Genomic DNA, 25,547 nt, shown 5'->3' on the forward strand with positions numbered 1-25,547 from the left:
CACCAAGTAGGTAGGTACGTACATACGTACATAATGCCAAGTTGAACGCGTTAGGTACAGTTATCACCTCCGGAGCTTCAGACAATTCACATTGACTGATGGCTGTAATTTACGTTACGCAACATCCATGATATTATTCATTACTCTGTTTGTTTTTTTTTTTTAATTTGCAAACTTATACGTCGTACGCGTCGCTGAGAATTTTTACAGCATATTGATGAGAAAGTGTTGGAGAAAAGGCCAGTGCGTTGACACTAGTCACCAGGGCTAACTATTTGTTGTTGTAGGTTTCGTCTCTACGCCATACACGCTTATTCTTCACCCTCTCCCTCTGTTATCTCATTTTTTCAGTACCGTATTCCATTCTTTGGCACACGTGCCCAACGACTAATATAATATTCTGCGTATCTCGAAGTATTATATTCGGAACACAATAAATAATATTCTACAAAAGTTCGATATGAAAAAAAAGGAACACGTAAATCAGTAATCCATTCTACAACAGAAACAAGGTTCAATCCTCTACACGATATTAATTTCATAGAAAATGCGCGAGAGATCTAAAATTTCTCAAATATATCGCGTGTTTAATATCAGAGACTTAATTGCGAGTCATTGAAATACCGCGAAAAAGGTGCAGCCACAGCTTATTGGAAGGATTGTGAAGAAATTATCGTGTAAGCAATTATGTAAATTGCTTGCCTAGATTACATTTGCGTGAATTTACGCGACTGAAATTCTTTATAACAAACACACGGTGCGTATAATTATACATGTATATCATACGTTTGTCGCCGAGGCATTTGCAACAAACGTTTCTCTACGAGATGAAATTGAGGCAGAAATGCTCGATGACATCAGACGAGGCGCCTAGCTTATTGTCAATGTGAGTTCCCGACCACGACCACGACCACGACCACGACCAAGACCACACGATCGGTCGGATCATGAGGTCAATACTCCTCTAATCAAGTTCAGTGACGGGTATAAGCAAACGTTTACAAAAGAAAACAATAAATAAATAAAAATAATTGAAAACAACACCGACAATGAAATTTTCCTCGGTAATTTCTCATGGCGCTAACGATAGCAACTCGTTGTCAACTAATTATCTAATCGTAAGTGAAGTTGCCGATCGGTAGTTTCGTTAACAGGCAAAAGTTCATTAGTATTATCGTTTTACATTCGTATGTGCTACATGCATGTCCCTGTCAGCTGAAGCGAATAACATTTACTGATGTATTACATTTTCGCTCAATTATTTATGAAGTGAGAAATACATTGGAGTTGTTTTATTTCTATTGTTAGTTGTGCTCGGTGTTTACTCATTCTCTTTTTTATTCGCTCGAGAAAGACGTCAGTTGCTTTATTATATATCGTCCTCTTCGTTGTTACAGATAAGACAGAATTAATTCCAACAAATGTATATTAATATCGATCGACGGTCATAAATCTCTGTTATATACATACACCAGCATGACGATGTTGTCTGGCTCCCTGTCTCGTCGAACTTTATGAAAGGTTCAATTCATTCTCTCGCCAATTCATCCCGCAGAATCTTTTATAAAACGATTCACAAACAGAATTGTAGAAATCGTGTATTTCGTCAGATAATTAGTATTCCGTTTGTTGATTTCTCTTTCAATTTCCAATACTTGTAACGTAATGTTTTAACAATCCGTAAAGTATCTGTGTAATTGCCGCAATGATTTTTTCGGATCTTGAAACAATTAAAACTTTAATTTAATCGGTGACTCGGTGTTGTAAGATCTGCCACGTGACTGAAAATATGGCTCTGTTTACGGGGTTCAGTGTTTGTTGAATTATTGCTGCAGTCTCTCAATTACGCATCCGCTGCTGATGAATGAAACTTCGTGCCATTCCATTAATCGAACATTATAATTACTGCAGACACGAAGCTTATGCACAACGACTGAGTAGTAAAGATAGAGAAATTCGTAAGTCCAAGAGATCTAGACCAATCACTAATTATCGGTAATCTGCAGTAATCAGTCTTCAACTGTTCAAAGCTTTCAAGCTCTTATATGACCCACGGATCGAAATCGATTTACATTTCAATGAGACAGTCTCCGTATGGTGAATAAAAAAGAAAAATTTGTCACGGACGTCGAAAGATTAAACATATCTCGAAATCGATCCAAGGGTACTGAAACGAATCAAATCGTATAGAAGGAACTTACCTATCTTTGCTTCTTGAACGTGTAACGTTATTGTTCTTGTTGTTGTTATTGTTGTTGTTATTGTTGTGGCCGATAACGTTTTTGTTAAGAGGTTTTCTGGGGGCAAAAAGTGGAAAGAGTGGCTCTTTTCGAGTACCAGACGGTAGTCCTGCTGCCGCAGTTCTTGGCGGAGGTCTCGTGCTCGGTTTTAATCTGTAAACAAGGGAAAATATGTTGAATGAAGATCATCCCTCACGAACGAAACCCTCAACTTGGGTGTTAATTCGTACACCAAACTCATAGATAATCCTAAATTCCCATAAAAAAACAAGTTAAGGGTACGAATTGACACCCAAGTTGAGGTTTGTTTCGGTGATTGTTACATAGCAAAGATGAAAAATGAAACGAATACGTTGTTGATAGTCAAATGTTCAGATGTCTGTCTGATAGTCAACGGTGAACAATATGAGTGAATATTTGGCAAATTCTTGAACCTATCGTTTGTAAATTAATGCGACATTGAGGCCTGCGTTTGGCGCTACCTCGGTATATTTCTGATTTACGCGAAGATTCATGTCAGCATTACTAAAAGTTACCGTTTAGTTTACAATTTTTATCACCGATATTAGAGTCGTTGACCTCGATTGTAATGCGATCCCTCTATTTGCGACTACGGAAAACCGAATGACGAATTGATTCGGTTATATTGACGTCTACCTTATCTTTGGTATACATAAGTATTTCCGTATATACAATTTTACGTGCGACAGTCTGACGATGAGTGGAAAGAAACCTGAAATGATGATTTTTTTGTACATGCTTTGTTCTTCACAGATGAAGCGACAATAAGAAGCATTTTATTTTTCTTGCATCATTTGCACATTTTACCATTTTATCACCGTTTTACAATCGCGTATACGTGTCAAGTACCAGGATAACATTGTGCCCGGCTGCGTGTGTTGCACTTTGATCCTGCAACGGACCCAATTATTGTTTGTCACGTCTCTATGTTATACACCATGCTGGGAGGTTCAATAAAGACGTATTACCATTATTATTGCCGTTAATACGTACATACATGTCATAACTGTCGCCCGACTGATTGTAGAGAGCATGAGGTAATCCATTCTACTAACGCGATGAAGAGAAATTGAACTGTAATTCAATTTTCATTTGCAAATCATAGACTTGTCAATTTACAGCAAGAGTTGAATTCGTGCAGGAATTTGTTTTGGACAATCGTGGATGTTCGCTTGTTTGTGTTCTGAATTCAAGAACTTTATAATACAACGGTATAACAATTTTGATCACATGAATTGAACAAACCCAGGCAGGACATGGCAGGATAGAGAGCAGAAAAAGTACGAAAAGATTTCATTGATTTTTGGCTTTACTTGCAATCGCTTTCTCTGGAAAAATTACATCGATATAACGTACGGAAGAAAAATAGATTCCAGCGTTTTTGAAGTTCGGTCAAGATTTCGGTAATAATGAACGAAAATGAAAAATAATCTCACTACGCGTTGTAAAAAGCAATTAAATAACAATTCCGACAAAAAAGCATAAGTTGAAGAGAAAAAAACATTGAAAAGGTTTAATCTCTTGCTTGACTAGAATACAACTACAATATGAAGTAATGAATTTTTCTGAAAAATCAGTATTTTTATTTTCTGAAAAATTTTGTAGTTATTCGAAATGCAACGTCAAAAAAACAAATGTCTAAGAACTTGAAAAAAAATATCGCATGAGGGGACACCCGGGTTTGAACCGGGGACCTCTCGATCTGCAGTCGAATGCTCTACCACTGAGCTATATCCCCAAGTAATAGATGATGTATATATTATGAGTCAGGTACTATTTATGCAACGAAATTAAGAATGAAAGAATCACACAAATATTACAAATGGTTGTATTGGAGGATAAAAAATAACAATAGATATTTTGAATATTTTTTTGAGTAATTTCGTATTCTTTATAACATCGTACGTGGAAGCTTAAGGCGACGAGCTGCTCGTGAGTGCTGCGCTCTGGTGGCAGCGGTTAGTACCGACACGATTTAACCTCGCTGCCTGGAAAATTGTCTGGCAGTCAGCAAGGTAAATGTTTAGCACAACCGCCGTCGGTACAGCAGACTTCTACGTTGACGGTGTACAAGTTCCGTCGATTACAGAGGCACTTGGTTCGTTCAAATTGGTTCAGAACGTATTCGTGCCGGCAAATGATCACACTGAATTTTACATTGTCTTTAATTAGAAGCGGTAAATAATTCGCCACTGAATTGCCACGTGGGTGGAATATACCTGTTCTTGAAAAGGTATAACAAGAACATTAGGAAATAAAGGTGACTGCAGTTAATCCGGTTAATTTAACTATTTTAACACATCTAAAATTGAAGCTCTATTTGAAAAAAAAAAGATATTAATTTTCCGTAAATCAGCGATAAGACGAATTACGACGCCGTTCTCACATTTTCTAAACAGTCGTAACCGGTTCATTACGTATATCCTCTAAGGATTTTAAACAGGATTTGGTTACTCTATCCTGATTGAAGTGCTAAAGAAACAAACTTTCGTCGGTTATTTGTAGATTATTGATTTACGGTGTGAGTGAGATACGATTTATCAAAATTGCCAGACAACGATCGTGCTATTATCATCAAAATAGTAAGAATAAAAGTAATGATAGCTAAACAATAAAAAAACAAATTAACATAATGGTAATACAATTTTGAGATCTTTCGTAAGCTGTTAACAACCAACTATTTTTCAGCACAGATTTGTTATCCGAAAACTTATCTATAACGTCAAGAAAATATGATTTTAACTATGAAATTTAGATTCAAGTTCAATCGCGTACTTTGAACTTTTGTGTCACAATTTTTTTGTTTCGAGACTTTTTGACGAGATTGATAATCTAAAATCGAATTGCTGCATAGCGGACTTAGAATATTTACTCATCGATTTTTTTAATCATCCTGACAAAGAAGTTTCCTACAAGTTATAAGTAATATACAATAAACGTGAAATCCCTGATGTAGTGAGAAAAGGAGAACACTTTTCGTAAATGAATGGCAACGTGAAACGGGCCGATCGTGAGTTGAGTTCGACCGGCGAGGTAAGAAACGTGTAATAAAAAGAACTCAAAACGACGCCTCGGAATAGCGAGAGAGAACATAATTGTACGTTGTTGCCTCCTTTTTTTTCCACGGCTATTCCAGGCAACGTTTCCTGCTCCAAACGAGATCCAACGATCTCTCAACAGTTTTAAAAGTGAGCCGTCAATCTTGGGGAGAAATTATCCCTTCAGTTCACAAAAAACCTTCAATTACCATTTCAACCACGGTAGCAATTTATTGCCAGACTTTACAAGCCGTAATAAAATAGGGTACCAAATATAAAGAATCGGAGATTTTTCATTTGTTATGCGTCGTTGTTTCTTCAGTTGTGCCAGAAATACCAATTTCCGTTTTTTTTTTTTTTTTGTTTTTGGTTCATTTATTCGACTCACAAGAATGTTGCAAATAATCAAAGAAGTCAATTTGCTTCCGTGATTCGCCCGTTCGTTTTTATCACCCTGACTCACGGCCAGCAGAACCGTGAGTGTTGCTACTGTTCAGCCTTGTTATCTAACGAGTTTCCAACCACGCCATAAGCGTATCGTAATCGCTCGTTTAGTGCAACATCTGCAGCGCAGCAGCAGCAGCAGCACGAGGAGTACTTATGTTTATTGCAATCAGCAACGTCAGCTCAGACAAAGCAGCTCAACTGCAAGAGTCTCGACGGCTTATTGGAGCTTTCGCAAAGAAAACAGCAAAACTTGAGCATCGGATTACAGCGCGAAAGAAAGCTATAAATAATTATAACCCGATGCACGTACACTCGTAAGCGGGGATATTTCTAACGGTGCGAATCAACAAAACGTCCGCCGGCCACAACAATCACTCGTATTGACACCTCGGCCTTCTTGTGGTGCGTGTGGCTGGCCTCGACAGCCTGAACTGCACGTTGCTACGCGTTATCTAATACCTGCTTTTACCACGTATAGTTTCCTATACCTGTCTCAGCTTCTGGTCCTAGGTGTACACTTGGCCGCAGTGATTGTGAAACGGCTGATTTTTCGACGAGTCGGTTACGTTGGTAATGCAGAATCACTCCGCAGCGCCACCGATGGCCGATCGCAAAGCAGGCACACAATCTTTTTAAGCGTGACATTGAATTTTGAATTTTTGGACTTTGTTTACAAGGGTTGAGTCTGTTTCTCGGCCGGCTGCCGCTGGCGCTTCGGACTGCATTGCCAACGTAACCGACTCAACGAAAAATTAGCCATCTCAGAATCACTGCGGCCAAATGTACACGCATAGGTATGTAGGTATATTTTATACCATATGCGAATAAGCGGCTTGACACTGTAGAGCCTAGAGCATGACCGCCGGCTGGCCAATTGAGTATTGAACGTTTTCCGTATACAGGATTCGCACAGAAGTATGTACGAGTCGACACAACACTGTAGAATATAAAGTGCTTTTGGTCGGGGTAAAATAATTTCATCGTGAAAAATTGCAAAATATGTCAAGTGTTGCGTTTTTTTTATATAACATAATGCGCTTTAGAATCGCGTAATTGATCAAGTTTGCGTTCAGTTGAATATTTTTTACCCGTATAAGGTAAAAAGTGGGTAAAAAAAAAAAAAGAAATCCGGACCAATTAGAAACGTGAATAAAATTCGAATGCGTCGACCGATTTTCCAAAACTTCGTTTCCGTTTTAAATTTTGATTTTGAAGTTTGATTCTGGCAACTTAGATACTCTCCTAGATTTTGTTCATATGACATGACGTTAGTGGAGTTAAGTTGAAGATACTTTAATCCTTAACCCTGAAACCTGGGTCATTTTTGTTCGAGCCGATTTGAATTGTTCGAATAAGTTCAGAAATATTCACCACCCCATAGTCACCCCCGGTCTAAAAAAAAGTCTATGGGAGTGGGTCGGAACGCCATGTGGAAGGTCGCTTACCTGCGTCAGTTCGAACTCGAATGCCGAGCAGTGCAAGTTACGCACGGGCAAAATTAACCCAGGTTTCAGGGAATAGGCGACCTTTTGCGGCAGGCTCGTATCTAGTGTTGTACAAACTTGTTTTGGGGCCGAGTTTTGTGTTTTCGTGTTTTCAGAGGGTAACTCCATACGTGTCACATATTCGCTAATATCTGCTATAAAATAAATTATGTAATGAAAAAAAAATGTTGCGTTAAATTATATTCATTTTACTATCCTTTTTCCCTAAGTCCGGTTATAATACTTTATATAAATGTTCCATTTTTATCTATTCCCTGAATAAAGATTGATTATTCTAACGTGAATAATAAAAGGTGTAGTGTATCGGTACCGTAAATATACGATTTTTCATGGTAGAATTGGAGAAAAATTTTTTTCATCGGATTGTATATGAGATTCGAAGTTGATATATAAATTATTGTACATTTTTTATAATAGATTAAGTTAGTGAAAAACGAGCCGTACAAAAATGAACCAGGTTTCTGGGATAAGGGTAGCGAAGAAACTTTTCAGGGTTGAAGGTTATCATTAATTTCTTTTATCTCACCAGCTGCTTTTTCAAAACCAGTTATTCAACAGCATATATCTCGGCAAGGAACAAAGATTTTCCGCATCTTTGAAATGCGAAACGAGAGGTTTATTTTTCTAATTCGAATGGAAAAAAGTAATTGAAAATCGGTTAACGCGATCAGATTTTATTCACCTTTTAAATTGGCCCAATTTTTCTTGGCCCACCCTGTATATGTGGGAGGAAGCGAGGGCAATTTTTCAGACATCTATCTTTCACAAAATTCCTTTGTGTTTTCTTGGAATAAAAGACCCAAGTAGGTATCTAGCATACCTTAACGTTCCCGCCTAAGGCGAGATTTGCCCACTTGCATACATGTATATTGCCTCGGACAATGAACCATTCTGCAGTCGACACCGAACACTGTTTTACGAAACTTATATCTATTTGCGTGAAGGCGAAGCAAGCACATATTATACGAACAGACATCAAACAATCGCGATTAGCCCGTTATAATCGGTACAACATAGTTGGCTTCGAGCAACAAAGGTCTGACGCAAATTCGTGGTTACTGGTGCACAAGATACCTATCTAAATAGTGTATAAACATATCACGTGTATTCCCGTATACCCGTAATACGTACGTGCGTGAAACAGGACGGGGAACAACAAGAAACGATAGACCCACTTTCGTTGAAGGCGAGTCTTATTATTAGAAAGCTCATTATAACATCTGAGATCGAGCAAAAAGAAAAAGGAAAAAAAAAAACCATTCTTGGGAGCGTCGATTGTTCATGTGTTCAAAAGAATCGCTTTGTAGATACCAACTACAATGCGATATGTCCTCGCTAGTTTGCTTGTCCGCTGCCTACGACGTATCAAACTTTTGTGCACCAACCCATTATGCAAGAATAATGCCGTCCTGTTCCTGTAAATGTTACGGGTGAGAATGATTCCGTCTTGTACGCAAAGCATTTTGTACCGTTTGGACACACTTTTGATATTAAGAACTTTACGTTGCGTTGTAGAATACAATTGTTGGGCAATTCGCACTCGAGTTTGAGACACATGTGTGAAAAAATAATTTTGTAGAATTGCTACGAAGAACGAAAAATTTACCCAGCGAACGTACACTTTGTACAAACTTCACTTCTTCGGGTCGTTAATGGAAAACGCGTTTTTTTCAAACAGTCCTCGGGTATTTCCATTACGTTAAAATTTTGATTCAGCTGTACGTTAAAAGTAATATTTCCATATCACCGTAAATCAAATGATGCATCAATTTGATTCCGAAGCAAAAGTCTCATCGAATTACTTACGTCCTATTTTCAATCTTGTTCCATTACAGATGAATCTTTGCCTTTAAAATCAATTATTACAGAGCGTTGATAGGCTAATAAATTAGCATGTGGCAATAAAATTCCATTCACGCTATAAATACTTAAAACAATGAATCAGAATTTCACCGTGACCTGTGACTCCCAATGTCCAAGAACCAGAGCATGATCCAGTGGACTCGTACACCGCAAGCCACTGTAGCTACTTGACGGCATATTTATTCACGTATATAACCAGGAGCAATATGAGTTAACTGATTCGACCGAGGGTAGTAGCCTTGACATTGGTTTCAATCAAATTTAAAAGAGATTACCCGTAATCAACGAACCGACTTGACGTTCCTTCCTCCACACTCAACCGTGACTTCTTATCGCAGTATCTCACGATCGAGGACGAACCCTATACTTACATTCCTTCTACCAGCGCACCGCGTGTCTTCTACCAAAGTTTTAGTGCATGGGGGGATCGGTAGAAGTCAACTTTAACGAGTGGGGATAAATTACGAATGGAGACTGCACGGCGTAATTCGACTCGAAGGAGCAGATCAGATACGTTCCTCTACACAGAAATGAAATCGGATTGGATCCTGATAAAGACAAAATTTTACAATAACTTGTGATTAATTTAACCAACTACAACGCGTAATTAGAGACTAATGAAATCTTAGTTCAAATTGTGAAATATATTATACTAGTTGTGGCTATACCAAGCGCTTATAAATAATTTATAATCCTTTCATTTGTTACACACGTTTTATAAACCGTAACGATTTATGACCTACTTTTGTTTCATATTTCTCTCGTCTAGACCGTATTCTTTGCTTGCATGGTTTTTACGTTTCAAACGACATATCACGCGTTATAATACCGAGTCGATCACCCATTACTACCCAATAATTTTGTAAACAATAAAATTCATCGCATGTTCAACCATAATAAGTATTTAGTTCGAACTTGTCTTCCACGGATTGTATGCTAACTTACCGAAGTACATGGAATAGAGTCTGTAAAACATTTGTCGAACACGGGTAGCATTGAACAAAATTCAATCGTGATTACGATCATAAATATTAAGTCGGCAGACTTTGGTCACGGATGATATCAAATACTCCGTCGTTAGGGGTTAACTGACCTACGGTCAATTCGGATACCTGTAAGAATGCGAAGAAAGAGCCAAACCTCAGAGAACAAGCGCGATGAAACATGAAACCGACTAAGAGACGTTATGGTATCTTCGATTTGAAATTTATCACCTCTTACTTACCACTTAATACTCACCATTTGTCACTCGGTCTCCACCACACGATCGACCTACTGACGTGCCTCTCAGCCTCTCAGCCTCTCAGACTCTGGCCTCTTTTTCGCTTCAGGCTACGAGGCTATATACCCCGATTAACTTTACACAATTTGGCTTTGTCGGCTCGAAGGCGCATTCGGTGAGTGAGCGAATGTTTCGCGTACATACGCGCGCAGACACTCCGCTCACACTCTCCTCTCTCACATATTTTATAACGTAATTCGTCCCCGCCTACGGCGCACGCACTCCGTCGTCGTGTTTGTGACTTATACCACTTTGCCATTTGTTCGTTTGTGTTGATTTTTTCCCCCAATTTTTCGTATTGCTTTTATCCGATGGAACCGACATCGCCACACTCGAGTAGACGTGGACAAAAGGTGTAAAGAAAGGTAAGAAAAGGTAGAAAAGATACGAAAGTTACATATAGTCTCCTCACTCGAACTCGGTGCAGTGATTTCATCAAATAATCAACCGTATCTGTTGTGCCGTCAAGTCGCTACTTCGATCAACTTCCCGACCCACCGTAATTACGAATTTCCTGCCAAATTCTGGACAACACATGATCGGCGAACGGTTCAATGTTTCACATTGATTGTTACATAATTTGATGTGTCATTCATATTTTTTCTGTACAATATTAAACGATTCTTGTGACGGTGATGAATACTGAAATTATTTATAAAATGAGGGTCTTAATGGAAAGAAAGATACGTACAATGTACACGGGTACAGTCGACTAAACCGTGTCGCATCTTTTTTTCGTTAACAAAAGTATCTTTTACAAAAGCAGGACCGATTCGTAAGTGTGTTTTCTCACAAACATTACATGCACGTTAAAATGGGATTTAAATCCACAGGTCCGTACTTACAACACAATTTCACGTCAACGCGGAACGCGTGGGAACTGCATCCAGCCTTTCAATGTATCTATCTGACCAATTATAGAAGTGGATTAAGTTCCCACGCGTGGAAGTTTAGATAAAATTGAATTCCGAATACCGACCAATATGTCTGTACTCTTTAACTGTCTAGTCGATAACAGTATACCTGATGCGGAAGATCATTCTACCTCAAATCATCGTTTGTTATCAGCTCTGGTAAAATATTCGAGTTCATACGAACTTCTTATTCATTTGGCACAACTATCGTTGTTAATTCTGCTGACGATCCGTAAACTGATCTGAGTCGCACAGAAAGTCTGGATCTTCGTTCGAAGCACAGATTTAAAAATCATACCGCGACACGAAATCTGTACTTTTCCCAATCATTAAAGATGTTGATTTTCTTTCAGCTTTTTACCGCAATCGCAATTTATTCAATTAGCTTGTTTAAGAGGATGGAAAACTTACGGAGGTCGAGAATTAGCTGAGGTTGTAGTTCCTTTCGTTACAGAGGACGATTTGACCCCCCGTTTAGGAAGCCCCTGAGCCCCTGGGACCCCCGACATGTCGTTTCGTGGCTGAAACAAAAAATTGACAGGTTAAAAAGACCGTGTATAAACCGAGGATCGGAGAGAACAGGGTTACATAATTATAGCTGCGAGGTGAAGCAGCCAAACGTCGGATTAATTTATGAGGTGCCAGTTTTACGGTTTGCAATATACTGCGCAATAGCTCGCCCAGCACAATTGCGAGCGTATTATACCTATCCCGAGTGATGTATGACTATCAATATCGCAGCCGAAAACCTGTTGTTACATACAATGTTTTACTTCTCAACGTTGCAGGCTCATTCGATTTAAACAGTTTCGCATCGCGTGCGTTCCTCTCGTCTTTCAATAATTATCATTTCTGCCTTCAACTCAGAGCCGGACAAAGAAAATACGGAATAAACACTTCTATGCAAGTGAGTGTGTTAAATGAGAATTTACAACGCGAATATACTTTTCTTCGATTTACTATCGATAAAAGTTTCGACCTATAAGTTGAGATTAAAATCGTGCGACCTTTGACATTTGGCATGCATCTGGAATGGATTTTACCTACTCTGCATAACACGCGGTATGAACAAATAAAAGATTTCTCGTTACAGGTATTGCGATATTCTGAAACAATGGGCGAAAGTACAAGATACCTTACGTATGGTTGCACAGATAAAGCAATAGTTTATTATCGAAAGGATAATAATTGCGTTGCACAAATGCCGCAGTATACTGCAGCGGTAACACGAAGCTCAGCTTCACAATCAGACTGATTACTAATGCAATTGCACCAATTAGAACCGTCGAAGTTTGCTCGCAGCCTCAACCGTCCGCGTGTAATAACCTTTGACTTGCCGTTGAAGCATGCCATTATCCGTATCTCATTAGGTCATATAATTTCCTTCGGTAATATATGTATTGCAAACGTACGACGATGCGGTTCGACCGTTCATGATCAGTAGGTATAACAGCAGTACTGGCTACCTACAAATTTCGTTTCCATTTTCAAATAAGGAAAATAAGAATTACGTGTATTTTCACAAATTTCGTTAATCACGAGTTCTGAATATTTGGAGAAAAGGTAACCCTCGACAGCCTACGGGTTACTACTACTTGTTACATTAAAGTTAGTAAGTTTATTCCGAGTATAATAATCATACATTTCACGGTTACAGACAATGTATGTATTACACACGGTACACATAATAATATTCAAGCCCGAGTAGCTGTACAAAAAGCCGGATTAAGTCATCGTTTGATAACTTGACCCACATCCAACGATCCAATCATCGGAAGCTGTTATAAAGCGAAATGAAATAAAATTCATGACAACTGTACGTGAAAGGTTAATGCGACAAATGATTACCGATTTTCTTCTTGAAAGTGCCTCCCACATCTGTTGCAGCATTATAATATCTGCGTTCGCCGAATCAGCGCGCAGTGGCCGATCTCTACACTCGCATGCCCAATCAGTTTTACTCGGTACGGTAAAAACCAATGGAAATGTTCCGAACAGCTGCAAGATTTATATTCACATTGTTAATCTAGACTCAACATTTTTCTGGTCGGTACATTCAAAAGTGACCCAACATCGTTAAGTCACTTACAATTGGTGCGGGTTACTAGGCGTGCTGGCCAGTTTCTTTATACGCGGAAAGTGCCTGAATAACCGTTAGTCACCTTGAGACAATCGTTCGTATAACTCTTCAACATTAAAGTTTATAATTAATGTGAGCCCCACCCATTTGAAGGTTGAAGAGTTAAACGATGTTACCAAAACAACGATTATCTTGGTTCGAAGGCCAATTTTTAATAACTGTAAAAATTTATCTGATAACGAGGTTACCGCGTGTTAGTTGAATGTGTCATCATGCTGATAGACAATTCACTATTAACGATTCTCCCACCCGTTATAAAATGGAGTAACTCTCTTTACTCAAACATCCATCCATCCCTCCATCCATCTTTCCTCTATCGGTACAGTTACTAACATGTCATTGTCAAACTGAACCGATATGATGTTATAATATTGAACCATGCAAGTTAATAAGCTTTGAGGTACAAACGTTGGTTTATTATTAATTATGCGAGGTTGTTTGGCAGATGAATTTGGAAAACGAAATATTGATTAAGGTTCGGTGACGTTTCAAATTCTACTTTCCTGCGTGAACCCGTTATTTTTAATACATAACCGGTGTGTTCCTATACAGGATAAAAATGATATCCCCGCGAAAGATGGATCGAAGGAATGGTTACTGCACACTGCATTTAATATGTAGACAAAATAATCCAGGCAAAAATCAAAAATAGCGAACGAGAATATCAAATGTTGATTCGCGTTGAAAGGCTCTGCAATTACATTAGTCGAACACTCACACCTACACTTGTTATTTCGACTCTATTTTCGGAAAGGAACAAATTTATTTCCACACCGCCGAGCAGCCTGAATACCGAACTGACGGAATCGCAACCGAAGACTCCACCAGAGATAAGAGGAAAACTCGGATAAAGTTTGTTATCTATAAGCGATAACGGTGTCGGAGAAGCTGATACGAAGCTTGTTACGCCGTTTTTCTTACGGAGTAAACGATGCAGGGCCTGACACGTTTATTCCTTTCTTTACACTCCGCATAATCCATTATAGGTACGCGCGTTGCTTCGAAAGCTATAACAGTGTTTTCCTAACGACTGTTTCGAATAATTCCCTTTCCCAAAAGTTTGGTAGAACTTGCGTCTAAATATTCAGCGGAAATCTCTCACCTACTTATAACAAATCTGCATGCAAGAAATTCACCAAAGTGTGATATTTACCGATAAATTTGCCTATAAGAAAAAAAAAAAACAAATTAAGGTAGATACGAACGGTGGTGATTTTCATACGTTGAACGGTTGCTTGCATCGAGACACGGTGATCCGATTTGAAAATATCGAAATACGGAAAGCTCTGCGCGACCTTTTTTCCCACTCAGATCCTGTTCAAATGCAGATAATACAAGTCTAGAGTACGTATACTCATTGTCGGTGGATATCGGGTAAGAAAACCCTATGCGATCCGCACGTATACGAGTAGATATCGATGTAAGTTTGTTCCGAAACGAGGTCCAAGCAAAGTCACTCTCAGTCGAAGCCCACGTACACAGAGAAAAGTATCCGAGGTGAATACAGGCGAAAATATCCATGCAAGGAAGTCGGTCGGTCGGTGGTTAGATATACCTGCATTACAGGAAGAGGATACGCACGGTGGTGCGTTAGTGCGTACACGTACGAGTCTTTATTTAGCAAGAGCGAAGGACCTGCAGCGATCCTCGAAAAAGTGCGGCACCACCCAATGCACACAGGGACGGCACATACGGTGCAAAGGCATAAGCATTACACGCGTATGTACAACAGGTAGGTACACATATGCGAACGAAACCTTTCGTCGAGTTCGACGAACTCGGGGCTATTACCTCTACGTTACAGAGGCGAATGCGCACAGGGAGAAGAGACGATGACGTGGAGCGGGACGGGGATTCGTACGTGCACCTTTCCTATATCGGTAAGCCCTCGCTACCCGAACCCTCGATCTTTCTCTCACGCGCATCGACTCCGGGGACGTGCGGACGCGGAATTGCGTACTCGTGTTAAATGCCCACGCACACAGGAGCAGCCGCACCTTCGAGATCTGATATTACGACAGAGCTGGCGATGCTGGTGCTGGTGCACTTTCGCGAGCTACTACCGATCACATATCGGGGAATGGTGGGCAAAATTGAAAATCACCCGAGTCGAGTCGAGTCGGAGGTCAGGGGGAGTTTCTCTCTCATGGGTTGTTCATCACCGGTTGTTACAGCGTGTTATGTGTTACGGCCATTATGGTTGGGACGCCTGCAGGTGTGACGAGTGAATTCCTATCCATTCAAAATCTGCGCATGGCTCTTATAACGGGAAATACTTCACCGACTATTCTGTTAGGAAGGCCGCTTCACTACTGTAATACAGTCTGTCCGCTACGATCCGAGTGTTAACTAGGATTACAATATCCCCGATGCAATTGGGCGTCTGTTTTTTTTTTTTTTTTTTTACATCTCGAACGGCGAATGAATATCGACGGGAGCATCCGTACTATCATTCCCGAAATAACTACTTTTGAGTTGAACAACGAACGGAAATCATAAAACTTCCTTACATCTGCAAGATGTTTTAGGATATTTAAATCTGATTCGTCCTATTTTCAAGTATAACATAAGATGTTCGTATCGTTAATTTGTGGGTTAAGTGTAGAACACGTACTAGTATACTTGTATCTATTTACGGTATTGACAACCGAGAATCTGAGAGATTCTATACATGATGATAAATCGGGTCAGAATTGGATTATGAATCTGCGCGCAACCGATGCTGCAAATTCCACTGCGAAGCGAGAACACATCTTATTGCAAGCGTTTCAATGAGACGCGTACAAGATCTAGATTTATTTAATTTAACTCTCTTTATCTGAACCGCCATCGGATCTTTTTTTATACGTCTAAAAAGCATATTATGACCTACTTACGGCATGGTTGACGGATTACTTGACTGCGGTATGACGTTGTTCGGTCAGATACACGTAATTTCAAACCTGCGATGTAACGAGGTTGAATGCTTGTCAATAATTCGAGAAAATTTCAGGATTTTGCATTTGAAAAAGATAAAAATTAATAAATCATAAACACACGCGGCTTCTTTTTTGGCTATTTCTCAACGTTGACTTTATTTACGTACGTAACACAAAGTACTTTCAACTCAGTTTTTGAATGAATCTCAAGATAATATCCAAATACGTTCCCGCGCTCGAGCGAAACGTTGAATTATTCAATCTTCTTTCTAATTCCAGCACATCGATAACTTGACATAAAATATTAAATCCTTCGACCGAAATCCGAACTTTTCGGAGATGGACGAGAGAAAAGAGAACTTTCTTCGCTACTCCAGGTTTCCTAGTTACTCCAAAAGTTATGCAAAAACAAACTGCCACGATCGCACACTACTTTCGCGTTGGAAAGAAATTACGTTCGAAAAAGGTAAAAACTTGTGGCTTAACTGGACTCGATGCTAGTCACGTGCCAACATAAGAACCAAAAATAGCGTGACACAAGCGTCACCCAAGTTGAGATTTAAAATTCCGACAAAGCGCCCGTTTTACCGTACCGAGTACCACGAGGGTTTTCTCGTGGCAATATTCTGACCAGCCAAAGATACACGCACTTTACACGCGTGTGTACAGCAGCTAGTTACCGCAAACTTGTAACAGCTTCACTGTGTACACGTACGTGAATTTTATCCTTAACGAACTTTCCGAGGAAGAAAGACCGTGTACGGCCAAGAATTTCAGGCATTTTAAAATCGTTCCAATTCCCATTGTTCCAAAGATCGCATTCCGCCGCGCGCGAATAAATGATCGTGGCAAGGTGTGTGCGGATGCAGACTTGCGATGATCGCGGTTCGATTCTGCCCTCGAGGCAAAGCCTGGCTACGATACGATATATTTGTGCAGCATACATAGTTGAGCAAAATAACAACGTATTTCGTCAATTTCTTTGCCAGAAGTAGAACAAACTCGGTAAATTTTTTTTTCTTTCCTTCTTTCGCTTCCCTTGTTGGACAATAATTGTGTGACACGCGGTGTAATACAAGTTACGAAACGGTCGAACAAGTATGTATACAGCGTGATATGCATCTGCCGGTGACGTCAGCAAGGCTCGATACAACCCAGACCTTATTAGAAAGTGACTTATTAATATACAACAACTCTTGGATGTAATGTATTACGTACTTCGGACACGTGTGAAGGAAGACGATGAACAACGGTAAATCAATTCAGCACGTGACGACAGCGCGAAACGATGGAACAAATTGTTCGTGCAGATTGCGCGGCTGCAAGATTTGTGAGTATCGATCTCTTTGGCGCAAATCGCGTCAGCTTTTACGCGCGCGTGTGTCTGAAGTGGCTGGATTTGCCGCACTTGGGACAGTTTATTTTATTTTTTTTTTTTTTCTAAAAAGTTACTGGATTATCAACTGTCGGCAATTATTCACGCGACGGGCACTTGATTGAAAAACATGATAATACGTCAGGACTCTATGGTGCACAAGCGTACAGCTATGAAAAAAGTGTTCTGCGAATGATTATTTAGCTCGAGTATGATGAAACATGATCGTGATTTCTTCTGTGCACAGAAACAACGTTGTCGCATGGATAAGAAATCGAATTTAAAATTCCAATGGTGCCAACTATAGACGTAAGAAGCGTGCAGAGTCGCGGGGTGCAGCACTCGAGAACTGACGTCTGGAAGATAATGTTTAATGAAGATTAATTTCGTTGAACCTCAATAATACTCGACCGGTCGAATACAAATATCTCTGCACAGTCTCGATCTCTATCACAAATCCAATCCCTGCGCCTCAAACTGTGGACTAGCAAATCAACCGGCACGACTAAAGTGAGACTGAAATATTTACCGATGGCAAACAATTAATTTACTGTTCCCACGCGGGAGCTTCCAGTCTTACAATCGTAGTTCACGACAGTTCAGAAATTCATTCCCACTTTCGACATACCGATCGTTATCTCGTGCCACGGATCGAGTTCTAATGAAAATTGATGGGATTTTCCCGAATACCGATGACTCAAAGAAACGTCTGCGTCACCGCCATGAAGTAAAAAACCATTCGCAATCTCCGTTGAAACGTAACTCTGAAAAGCTTTGCACGAGAAGCTTATTCCTGTCAGCGATTCGCGATGAGCGTGCGGATATTTCGATAACTTCGAGGTTAATTCACGATCGCACGAACGTCAAAACTACCACCGAGACATGGAGTTTGTCGAGGTGCGGCAGTCGTCGTCCTGGATCTCGCCGTCTCGTCGCGTTATCATTGTTATCACTGTTGTTACCGTGGTTATCATCGTCGTCGTCGTTGCACCGGGTCAGTTTGCACGCCATGGCGAACCTGGTCCCTCCTCCACCCAACCATAAACCATCGCACGCATGGTGCACGCGGACTTCGCGCCTTATACTCGATCGTGTCGTAGCTCGGTGATCGTGATCAGCTCGGCAGGTGCGCCGCCGGTCTGACGACAGAGTATTGCGTCTAGGTTGTCGACTAGTACGTTGATCACGAGGTCAACTCAAGTCGGGCGTTGCCGTCTTAGGAACGTGTCTTGCAGGTACCTGCTTCAAGCAGGAAGAAGGAACGGAGACAATGAGAGACGGGGGCTGGTCTCTTTCTTGGTGCTGTTACTCATCCTCCGAACCGGGGTGAGTTACTTGAAATTGACGAATAACTGAGTTACGAAAAAGACACCTCGGTTAACGATTCAAACATTTTTCTCAATGAAAATATTACACCGCATTAGTTATGATCCTCTTTTGCTTGCACGAAAACTGATTTAATAATTATTGTTCGCGCAGAAACGACTTTTTTTCTTTTCTTTTTTTTTTTTTTTTACCGTAACTGAAGATTGGAACACGAAAACAGGGTTCCATCGAATTTTTACAGTAGACACATGATGTTTGATAAGTATAACCGTTTGCTCGGACTACAATCCATTCTTCGTACTTATTTGACAAATAACGTCGCTGTTATTTCTGTGACTAAAGACGTGTTGCGTTATATGGTGCTAAGTTTTTCTCGCGCGAGTAACGTGTTAAACCTTTTAAAACTACATTCAATTTGTTTAATATATTTTTCAAATGGATTGCGGATCATAAAATGTAAAATTTTTACCGCCGAGGTTTATTGCAGTGTATTCTCGAACTCGAGTATCTTTCTTACTATCGGAATTGACCGTAGTAGCCAAGTTCAATCATAGAAAACTCCAAGGAAACTCAGGATCAACCGCTCACGTATCCTATGCACGTACCCTACCATACCCTAACTTCTATTCGATTCATCCGATTCTGTAGTTTGACCCAAAAACCTACAGTAATCGATTTTATCAAGTACCATTTTTCGCTGAACACATACCTACGTATCTAAGTTACAAGTTAAACTAATTTTATGCTGTATTTCGATGTCAGTATGCTTTTATTTTCTTCAACATTTGATTCATTTATTTTCATTGCTCAAAATCGCAACATCCAATGTCACTGACCATCTTCTCATTACCCAGACTCTCCCCCTGCATTATACAGATATTGTACGTGTGTGTTTCTTAATAAACGTCGTTTACAGTTGGCAACCCTCGGGCTGTCCATCGACAAATGGATCGTATAGAACTAAAGACCAATGTGAAGATCTATCGAACCGATATACCTATGCGCATTAGCACCAGAGAGCCTGAGGCAACGACGTGGAAATACCTTTGCGTGGAATTGGACGATCACAAGATACGAATTGCGTTGCAAAGAATCTAGTGAAAATAATTTTCGTGTGCCTAGGACGTGGTTCATGTTTTAAAAGAAACCGATACTCTTGAAAACAATTGGATCATAATTTCACGAGTGTTCTGCAGTATCATAAAATTTGTCTGTAACGTTATTTTACTCCACGGTTCATTTTTGGTATAAAGAATCTTTGAAACATGTGCAAATCAGATTATCAAGAGTTCAACGAGGAAAAATAACATTTTTTTTTTACATTCTTCGCTGCAGCGACACTTTGAGATCATACATAATTTATTTAAGATAATTGAGAATGAATTTCAATAAGGTAAGATTTTCAATCCAGTTACGAGCGAATGTAAAACGTAGATATTGTTCGCGTAAAAAGCCACGTTCTCGATATTTTACAACAACATTCATCTACTCTAACCATAATTTTTTATATAACCGTTAACCAGACACGCCGTCCCTCTTCATACTTTATCGGGATCTTTTTATACCCATCAGAGAATATTCCTAACGCGCTAAAAAACATACGTAACTGTACAACGATCAGCGGTCCAGAATGCAGGAGAACGAGACACAGAGAAGAAAAAAAAAGGAGGAGAAAGATAGCAAGAATATTTTGATACTCGGATTGCAAAGTGCCTTTAAGTATATTGTAATATACGAGCGAGTGAGTAGGTAGCGGCTAATTCAGTGTATTACACACATGTATACCTGTATAGTATAATATAATATTGTTGCAAGGTGTTCGCTGGCTTGCCTACTTAGCGAACGTTACATATACGTATCGGATTGCAGATTTTTCTGAATGAAAGTGGGCAGCAAAGACGCGGCGACATACATACGACCTATGTATACACACGTTACATCGATACGAATTTTATTCCCGCCTGTGACGTCACACGCGTGTCTATGCGACGTGTGGGTTGATCTGAATTAATTTCCCTGATGCATATTCACGCCTTCGATTCGTACACGTAAAGTGGGTATGTACAACTGCAAAGTTGGACCCTCTTACGACAAAAGGCCAGGAAGTCATTATCCCTCGTTACGCGAACGCGATACCTTTGTTAACTTTCAAAGTCAATCGTTTTTGTTATTTTTTCTCACCTGTAATCTAATTTTTTGCAAATCAGAAGAGAGAAATTCGATGCCAATAATATACGCGTGAATAAAGAAAATCACGTTTTACGATCGGGTTCCCCTCAGAAAAGAAGAATGTCGTTCCCTCTTTATCGCAGGTACATCACTGATCGTCATTGTCAAGAATTTTGGAAACCATTTTTTGACACGTGGACGATGATCCAAATGTGGCGTGTTACTAAAAGTTTTACTGTAAAACGCTTACCGCATTAAGCTACGGGACCGAACGGTAGATGATCGTTTAGACAGATGCGAATGAAAATAGTCCAACCATCATGGATGTTTCCTGCAGGCCAAAGGGCAAGACGCGGACAGGGCACCATTGCACCCGTCCATGAGGCGTTTCTCTAAATATATTTCGAACCTCGAATACTAGCGGAGTATTTCTGTACCCCGAGAATCGTCATATTCCTTTTTCTTAAAACCTCGTCGCCGTCGGTTGCGGTTGCCCGTGGAATATGGTATACCTATAACGTAAAAACCTATCCGAGGCTTCGTGGCTATGATTCTCTTATACGATCCACAGACACGTACGCGAAGTATGAGTAAGAGGTAACCCAAGCACGTGTGTGTTTGGGGGGGTGTAACGAAAAGGACGAGAGGCAGAATTTTAAACAGCTGCCGGAAGTGAGCATTAATTTTAGTCCCATGAACATTGTTTTAGTCTTCATGCGTCTCCCCTCTAGATTGACGCTGCACTGCACCCTGCAGTTGGACTGACAGATTTGTATACACGATTTTATACTTGAAGATCCCCAGCGGTAAATCGTACCTTAAGATTAATTAGTCGCTTCAGCAGCTGTTCTATGATTAGACGAACGGCCTTGATCATGGGCTCACAAGGCGTAAGTTCGCTGATGAAAACGAACGTCTACAATCTTTTCAGCCGTAAAATTCAAAGAACATCAGCAACCAGCTTTGTTCTCAAACACAAATGCAAGAATTGCGTTCAATTAATTTTACCCGTCGTCGTCTCAAACGATGCAATTTGAATATCGTAGGAAATTCACTACGACCGAATGCAGAAACTGTGCTCTTCCTAAGGATAAGCACGATTTCAGTTGTCACCATCAATTGGAATCGTCACCCTAGCCACTTGAATCAGGAAAGTATGCGGTTAACAAGAGGCATGTGCGATTGGATAGTCTGCGAGCCTTGATAGCTCCTAATGCCTGTGTAAATAGGGGGAAAAAATAGTACCGTACGTATTTACGTAAATAACGGTAAGGGTTTTACGCGGATGTCGTATACTTGGCGTACATGTCACGTGCTCGTTCGTAGGAATAATAAAACGATTACACGCACTTTGATACTGTGAGAACAGGCCCAACATGGGTATTCTCGAGTCGACAATTTCGAAGTCACAGTTTGTGCAACCTACCGCGGTCAGAGGAAGAAAGAGTGAGAAACACGGTCGCTCTGAAATTCGACGATACGGCGCTCATGAGTGTATGTTCATTTATCATGTCGTTTTTGAATCAAAATGAATTTGGATACAATTGAATGGCTTGTGCGAGGTGAGAGAGGGATGGTACAGTATTCATTATTTTGGGTCTGCGGTATTCGGTAAATACAAATTGTTCACAATTCGAACCACAATTCCCAGAGAATTTTGGTCCATGTTACGAGTATCGCTTTTTACTTGATTTATTGCGTACAAATTTTACTCCTTAACCTCTCCAATCAAAGTGTCAACTTACTGAAATAGATGGGAAAAAATTAACCGATGAAGATGTTCACCAATTTAGATTCTGACATTCAGCTATTGATACCATGACAGATACTCACCGTACAGAATTAATGTTGCAGCTTCGTTCAGTACCATTCATATATACAACTTATATACTACGAGAGTTTTAAAAGATTTGAACATGCTCGGAAACCGATAATTAATATACTACAAGAACGTATAAATATGAACAGCAGCGATCCAGAATGAAAAAGACGGTTTATGGTGCTGCGCAGGAGTTAATCAGCCGAGCGTGTCAAATGATTTGGTTAAGCTGATTTAATTAATCCATTTCCGAGTACCGGTTCTAATTACTATTTACCGTATGGCGGTCCATCGTTTGCAGGCTCAAGGCTCAAACCACTGCAACAGCTGCTTTCAACAAAAATTTTACCCCGCGAGCAAATACTGCAGTGATTTAAACTGCATTATAACCGTTAAGTACGAAAGGAATTTACCCATTTAATAATAGTAATAATAATTTAAAACATAATAATTAATTACTTTACTTTTACCTGTGCAACTTCCACTGTCAGCTATATCCAAACACTAAACAGGGAAGCATGGTTGTAGCGAAAAATTGTTTAAAAACCGCCATGAAAGTTACTAAAAGTGAGCTTGGCCAAAAGAACTAGCTACTTTACTCCATTCAAGTTTCAAGGAATGATCTTCCTGTTAGAATCGGTTTCGCACACAATTTCCTCGAACTGCCAAGCATCCGACAGCGACTAAACCTCACGAGTACGAAACGGGCCTGTCCCAATTGCCTGGGATTTTCCTGGCGTCAGCTTACATTGGATATTGCGAGAGTTTGGTCGTTCGGGATTTCAACAGCGGATAAAACGATCGGAGATAGAAGTCGACGAGTCAATCGAGAATAAAATTGAAAACAATACGATGGCAGTTAAAGAGAAAGTTGATAGTGAAAAAGAAAAACTGTTGCAAAAACTTACAGAATGATTGCAGACTTGAATCATTGCGCAGACGTTAAGGGCCATGTGATCGTTACGAAGCGACGGGCTGCACTACGCCAACAATAAGCAGATGCGCGATGCAGAGCCGGAGGTTTTTCCGGTTTCTTTCAGCAGCTCTGCGTCTTCCTCTTCGCGATAAAAGAAAATCGTATCAGAAGGTGTGTAACGCAGGACTCACGCCGGAGACAGCGAGAGATAATGTCCGTCGGCGAAGAGCCGCATCGCTATCTTTTATCTATTTCACCAAGGTCCGCTTAAGCACTCTCGACGTATGCTATATTATGTGACACTCTCTCGGTTTGTATCTCACTTCAGTTATGTCTCCGAAAGGACTTGCCTGAATAAGCAAGAGTCATACGATTTTGGCTGAAAGGATGCAGGAAAGTTTTTCCTCGGGTCCACTATTGTTCACAGTCGTCTGCTTCGTTTAAAAATAATGTCCAAACAATTCTGAACTAAATTTAAATTTTTGGCTTTTCAATCGACTGTATAATCATTACAGAATGTAAGATTTGAATCTTCAAGCTGCGCTACGAAAAGATATTTCCGTTTTTCAGTGATAATAAGCATTTTATTGACTGTCCGAAAAGAATTTCTTATCGATATGTTTTCGATCACGTTATGCACGGATCAAAAGCAAATGTTTTCTTATTCAAATCATCCGTTTACGATGTAGCAGTAAAGGAAAGAAAAAAAAAATCCGTGAACTTTGGAAACGGTAAAATCAATCAAATTTCAAAAGGGAACAATTTTATCTATGAAAGATAGATAAATTATGTTCGGAAAAAAAAAATCCGACAGTTTGACGATTTCACATTCATTTTTGGAATTATGACCCTCGTCGAATCTCAAACGGATGTAAAAGATTTCATAAATCAAGTATCCGTCATTGATTCGTCACTCATCCGCACGATAAAGTACCGGTACATTGAGTATCAAACATAATGTTGTATTTACATTTCGTTTTTTAATATCGTGCATCGTCAAAATATGGTATGTTCAGAAATTCACGTAACCCTCAAATTTGAAAAAAGAATGATATTTAAATTATTTGATGAATTTGTAAACCCGCGTGACAAACACGTTCCTATACTTTTTCCACGATCAATGGGACAATTAAGTATGTAAAAAACAAACAACATCACTCGCTCCGAAGTACTGAAATTAATACATCATAATGAGGATACTAATAATGATAGCTGATAATCACACAAGTATCGTATACTCGTATCCAATTTACGATACCTCATTTTTTCAAACAATATTTACAACGATGGTACTCTGTACCGTTTTATCGCCCGTGATTCAATCTTGGCATTACTGATCTCAAATGCACACTCGATGCAAGAATAATTACAAGCGTCACAGCGCAGTACCTAGTTATGAAACAATATTTATCCGGCACTCCATTCGCCTCTACGGTCTGGTATATGTGTATTATAAATATCGCAATGTCTCTCTCTATTTTTCTTGACTCAAAGAGCGTCTCAATACCGATAGAAATCGAAGAAAAACACTTCAGCTACGGTTAAAAAAAGCAACCAGCCATAATTCCGCATTT

General features: G+C 39.8%; 1 protein-coding gene and 1 non-coding gene across 9 annotated transcripts in view; both read right to left on the reverse strand.

Annotated features, from left to right (window-relative positions):
- LOC107217481 overlaps positions 1–25,547 on the reverse strand; it is a 135,096-nt gene that overhangs the window by 55,059 nt on the left and 54,490 nt on the right. For 5 of the 8 annotated variants that reach the window (XM_046734645.1, XM_046734644.1, XM_046734643.1 and 2 more), the window contains 2 exons: positions 11,722–11,831; positions 2,202–2,393 (listed from right to left, as the gene is read on the reverse strand). In XM_046734645.1, the coding sequence (XP_046590601.1) occupies positions 2,202–2,393; positions 11,722–11,831 (302 nt within the window). Of the gene's footprint in view, positions 1–2,201; positions 2,394–11,721; positions 11,832–13,377; positions 13,383–18,705; positions 18,733–23,965; positions 24,115–25,547 lie in introns of those variants that run through there. The other 3 variants (XM_046734646.1, XM_046734647.1, XM_046734649.1) reach the window with 3 other exon arrangements.
- On the reverse strand, positions 3,928–3,999 carry Trnac-gca. Its single transcript has one exon. It is a non-coding gene; the product is annotated as a tRNA-Cys (tRNA).

The sequence above is a fragment of the Neodiprion lecontei genome, chromosome 3 (assembly GCF_021901455.1).
Source record: "Neodiprion lecontei isolate iyNeoLeco1 chromosome 3, iyNeoLeco1.1, whole genome shotgun sequence".
Lineage (NCBI taxonomy): Eukaryota > Metazoa > Arthropoda > Insecta > Hymenoptera > Diprionidae > Neodiprion > Neodiprion lecontei.